Source organism: Cervus canadensis, chromosome 19, assembly GCF_019320065.1.
Source record: "Cervus canadensis isolate Bull #8, Minnesota chromosome 19, ASM1932006v1, whole genome shotgun sequence".
NCBI classification, from domain to species: Eukaryota; Metazoa; Chordata; class Mammalia; order Artiodactyla; family Cervidae; genus Cervus; species Cervus canadensis.
Window position 1 is genome coordinate 5,053,278 of NC_057404.1, and position 5,477 is coordinate 5,058,754.

The 5,477-nt window shown below is 54.3% G+C and overlaps 1 protein-coding gene across 1 annotated transcript; it reads right to left on the minus strand.

Moving 5' to 3' along the window:
• Positions 1-210: 210 nt before the first annotated feature.
• On the minus strand, positions 211-4,629 carry SHISA3 (shisa family member 3). The gene is made up of 2 exons (XM_043438823.1): positions 4,347-4,629; positions 211-1,676 (listed from the first exon to the last, which is right to left on the minus strand). The coding sequence occupies exons 1-2, from the start codon at positions 4,621-4,623 to the stop codon at positions 1,237-1,239; spliced, it is 717 nt and encodes a 238-aa protein (XP_043294758.1). The 5' UTR covers positions 4,624-4,629; the 3' UTR covers positions 211-1,236.
• Positions 4,630-5,477: the final 848 nt, after the last annotated feature.

A 5,477-nucleotide genomic window follows, 5' to 3' on the forward strand; every position in this document is an offset into this window, starting at 1 on the left:
GTCTCTACAAATGTCCACTTCCTTGGCTGCTTTCAGGCACCCCAATGTAGAAAACAGCTTTCCAACATAATACAAAATTAATGTAGGATTTTTTTTTTCATTTCAAATTACGAAGTGTTAGGTAAAGACATTTCCTTTTATTGAATAGCAGAGAGTATCATTAAGGAGATACAATGAAGCACTTTGATCTAAACTTTCAAGGAGATTTCATGAAAACATAAAGCATTTTATTTATTCTAATCCAGCAGGATATATGCCCAAATATTTAGTCATCAGACATGGAATTCAGTGGCACTTAAGATACATAATATCAGAAGATTATAGCTAAAGCTGGACTTTGAACTCCACGCTTATTATTAACATAAAAAATTACAGTGTGACTACTAAATAATTAGTACCATCAGTGTAGTAAATACATTAAATTACAAATCTTTACATTTGTACATAACTCATTTTACAAATAAATGTTTTAAGACCCAACTGTTCAACTTTCATTTAAACACTAAATGTTGCTGAACAAAACGTCTGCAATAAATATTCCCTTGGGCAGGTGGGGGAAATGCTTTTACATAAGATCTCTGTTACAATGAATATCTAAGTAAATATTTAAAATGTTAAATTTCTCATGCAGTTATTGAAATCTTCTGTTCTGAAGACACTCTTATATTTCCAACAAAATTTAGCCATTGATTTAAAAAATAACTGTTGTCATGATGCTAATATTATTCCCAGTTAAGTTGCTCCCCAAATTATAAACAGGCTGTTCACTGTCTCTTCAGTTTACTTAGCAGTTAATTTTTTAAATGAACCTTCGATAATTACAATCAGGTACAATTTCTTTGCTTATTTATGTATATATTTGTATTATCACTCACTAAGGAACTTATAATGAAAAAAGAACAGATAGGCCTACGTAGGATAGCTGAGTTGTCCAATAAAACAGCTTCAGCCGACTTGTAACTTTCAAGTTGGACTACTGCATATTTTGAATAAAAGTAGCATAAGTTGAAATGTAATAGTCACCATGCTTTCAAAGCCAGAAAGCAATTTTCTTAACACAGCCATTCTGTGACTGAAGCCAGGAACCTCAAGACTAAGAGGCGCTGTGTTTGCCTCGCGCTTTCCTCCATGACGTCGCTGGTCCAAGTGAAATTTTCTTGGGATTCCTGGTGGCCATGGCAGCAGCATCCACGGGTGCGCCATTGCTCCAGATGATGGATCTGCAGCCATGGCCTGTCAACTGGAACTGAAGTCTGGACAGCTCTTCCCGGGCAGCGGGGGCTCCTGCTGGAGCGGGTAAGCGAAGTACTGGGGCGACACCAGGAAGCCGGACGGCTGGGTCAAGTGGATTGGGTGGCCTGTGGTGTAAGGTGGGGGCGGTGAGGGAACCAGGCAGCCTGGCTCTGCCCGGGCAAAGGAGAACCTTCGGATGGAGCCCCCCGTGGAGCTGGAGCTGGTGGCTGTGCTGGACTGCCTGGAAGGTGCCCTGAGGTTCGTAGAAGTCAAGATCATGGGGAGAGTCTCTGTCTGATAGCTGCGGAGTGAGAAGCGGATTGGCTGCTGCGAGGGTTCCTTAGGTCTCAAGCAGGTGCAGCAATAAATAGCCACTAAAGAGCCTAGGATGATGAAGGCAATGAAGATGGAGCCAACAATCAGGAAGGGAACGTAGACAGGCTCTAGAAGGCAAAAACAGGCACAGGTACTCAGACGAGAGATTCCCAAACTCTCGGCTGCTCGTGGGTAGGAGGTGGGAGGTCCATTCAACCACCCTTGTCAGCCCAGCTTCTCAGAGCTTGTTACTGGTAACCTCTGAATTGCAAACTGTGATGATGGAATATTCTTGCTCCTAGCAGGGAGGAAGCAGACTGATACTGTAGACTCTGTTAGCAATTAGCCATCATATTGCACATCTGGAAATCAGAAGGAACAGATTCTATCCTCCTGTCCATGCACTGGATGGAGAGAAAAGATGAGTTGGGGGGGCGGTTACCATAACAATGGCTTTCAATCCAGGTTTTAGGAGTTTTATCACAGTGGGGTGCTTAAGGACGCTAAGGCTGAAAATCCATCTCCTATCCAAGAATCTCCAATCTGAGCAAAGACAGCTGGACCTGTTAAGTGAACCCCCCACCCTGGGATTTTACAAGACTACAGAAAGAACAGTATAAAGAAATCCATAGCAGGCCCCCACTAACTGTGTCTCCTACCACATCACAAACTGTCCCGTCTGGATACTTCTTTCCAGAAACAATTTGGGATGCCTCCTCCAGCCGTCACTCTCCTGCCTCTCGATCCCCACTCAAATTCTGGGAAGGTCAGACTGAACTTTAGCTAGACTGCAGTGTGGTCCTTGGTGTTGGTGGCCCACACTTTCTGGAAGCGCAACTTTTTGACAGAGTTAGCCCCAGTTCCCTTCTCCCTCTATAAGGAAGACATAATGTTTCCCACCCAGAGGCACCTCCCAAGCAGTCCTCCAGGTGTGGCCCCTGCCTGATAGAGCTGCCTTGGGATGCAAACCTCCAGCTTAGAGGTAAAAGAAAGCAGGTCTGCATTGACTAAGACCCTACTGTGTGCCTATTTTGTATTTATTTCCAGATTCATGTAACCCTGTGAGGCAGGCATGATATGGTCTAGTGGAGAGTCACTGAGTTTCCCAAAGACACATAGGCAATGAGTGGTAGAGAACTATCCACCCTAAGATCTGTGGGCTCCTGGGTGTAAGCTCTTATGGATGCCACCCACTCTGCCCTGTCTTACTAGAAGAAGGTTACTACTACTACTAGAAGTAGAAGCAGTAGAAGTAGTAGAAGATTACTAGTACTTCTTACTACTTCTCGCCCTGCAGAAGGCAAGTCTAAAGTGACTACTCACTCAGCACCTTGCTGAGCATCCATACACTCGTTTATTTCACAGCCTAACTCCTCTGAGAGCAACATGCCCATTTTAGAGTTGAGAAGAGGCCCAGTGCAGTTAAGTAACTCGCCCCAATGACAAGCTGGCAAGGGGAGGTGCTGAGGCTTTGCCAGACCCCAGCCTGGGTGAGTGCGGAGACTGCCCCCTCTCCTTCCAGAGAGCACGGCTGGAGGCCAGGGTGGGGTCCCCGAGGCAGACCGGGCGCTTAGCACTTGCTGTGCAGAGGGGTCGAGTGACTGAAGCCAGTTTGTATTTTCCGAACAGGCCAGGCCGCCTTAGAGTTCCCTACTTTCCACTGAACATCTTTCCCCCAGAAGCCACTTCCTCAATCCTCTAGATTGGTATTTCGCCCTCCAAAGTTAAATTCCTTGAAGGTCTAACGGAGTTCTAAGGAAGGCGGGTCCCCCTTTCCTCCGGGTTCTCAGTCTCGGGGGACTGGGGCTCCAGCACCAGTAATCATCCCCCCAGCCTCTCCCACCTTGCCTGGGGACCGTGTCTGGCCCGCTTCAGACCCCCGCTCTGGAGTTCTGGGGTGTCGAGGCTCTCTCTCGGCTCCCCCCGCCCCCTGCCCCCGCTCCTCCGGTTTCCCCGGCCGTAAAACCATCGCCTGGAGCTCTAAATGGTTTCCCTGAAGTTCCGATTCAGGTGGAAAGGGTTTTTTTTGTTTGTTTTTTAAGGCGTAAAGTTCCTCTGCTGGCGTTGTGATTTATTCCGCTCTGAAGTAAGCGGAAACTTGACCCGTGTTTTCCGACGTGAGAATAGGGGGCGGGGAAGCCCCTGCGACCCCGGTTTCTAAATATCCAACCGGAGGACCTGGGCATTTCTGAAAAGCGTGACAATGGGGGGGTGGGCCGGAGTGGGTAATTCGATGCAGAGAAATGAAAGGAAGTCGTGAGAATGGGGCTTAGAAACAAGACCAAGCGGCCACACACACACACAAACGTGGCTCAAGTTCCTACCGCCGCGGGGCTACAGATAAACGCACCCCAAGAGTTGCCTTCCCTGCGCCATCAGCACGTCTCAAAGCTTCCGGGGCTCCCAGGGCGCAGAATAGGGCACCCTTACCACCCGAGAAAACTCAAGTCCAGCCTGGCGCGGCCGCCACAGCCCTTCTCCGAAATGTCGTGCGCGCCCAGGGCTCCCTCTTTCTCCCCCAGAGTCACTGGGTGCAAACCCCGCGGTCCTCGCGGCCCGTGGCGAACTAGCTCCTGGGCAGACCCGCGGAGACCGCGTGTGGCGGGAATCGGGACTGCAAAGAAACTGCGCCCCTGACCTGAAACGCGACCACCCACTTCTCCCTTGATCCCCCCACTTTCTAGCGTCCCCTTTGCGCAGACCCGGGAAGGCCTGGCACGCCTCTTCGCGCGCGCACCGGCCGGCACGCACGGCAGCCCGGCCGGGCAGGGTCTGCCCCGCCCAGGGCCCGTACTCACGCGCCGTGATGCCCGGGTGCTCCAGCTCGCCGCGGTCGTTAGTGCAGCCGCCCTGCTCCAGCCTGGCGTCGGCCGCGGCGCAGCAGTAGCGCAGCGCGCAGGAGCCGCAGCAGATGGTGGCGTCCAGCGTGTCGAAGTCCTCCGGGCACTGGAAACCCTCGTGGTAGTTGCCCTGCACGTCCACCCAGCCGTGGCAGTACTCTCCGGGCTGCTGGGCGCCCGCCGGGCCCCCGCGCAGCCAGCCCAAGAGGAGGCAGAGCGCCAGCAGCGCCCCCATCGCCTCGGGCGCGCCGGGCGGCCGGGAGGGGGACGCGGCTGGAGAGCGAAGGGCTGAGCCGGGGCCCCGCTCGCCCCGCGGTTCCGGCTCTCCTGGGGAGAGGCCTGGGGAGCTGCCCGGGCGGCCAAAACCAGTCCCCTGAGGGTTAGCGGGGGCCAGGGAGGAAGCAGGGGCTGCGGCGCGGCGGGCTCAGCCGGTCGGGGGTCGGCATGGTGCGCGGGGGCGAGGTGGCCAGGGCCCGCGGGAGGCGCCCGCCGAGGCTGCGGCTCGGGCTGATGCTGCGGTCCTTCGCCGCGCTCATAACTCTCCGGGCGCGAGGGGCTCGCCCAGCCCTCGGCCACCTCCCACCCCACTCCTCACGGGAGCCATCGCGTCCGGGGCTGGCAACTCCCGGGCCGCGCAGCACCTGGACTCGCCGCCGTCGCTGGGTCCAGAGCGGAGCCCGAAGCAGCAGAACGTGAGATGCCCACGTCTGGGGCTTCGGGACGGGCGGCCCCGCAGCCCCCGCCCCTGTCTGTCACGGGAGTCAGCCTGGCCGGGCCAAGTACAAACGGCCTCCGGGTTGCTGACAGCTCTGCCTCCACGGCGTCCTTTAAAAAGGAAGAGGGAGGGGGAGACAGCGAGGGTTAAGAGAGAGTCCGCCTCCCGGGTCGCGCCGCCCGAGCGCGCGCGGCGCGGCTGCGTGTCGTGCGCCCTCCTCCGCCTTTCCCGGCCGCCTCCTCCCCTGGCACTCCCCCGGGACTCGACTCGACCCTAAACTTGGGGGATCAGGCCCTCTCCCCGCGCACAGACACACACCACAGACACCCCGCATAGTCCAGCAAACTCCGCAGAGGGCCAGGGCCTCCGGGTCT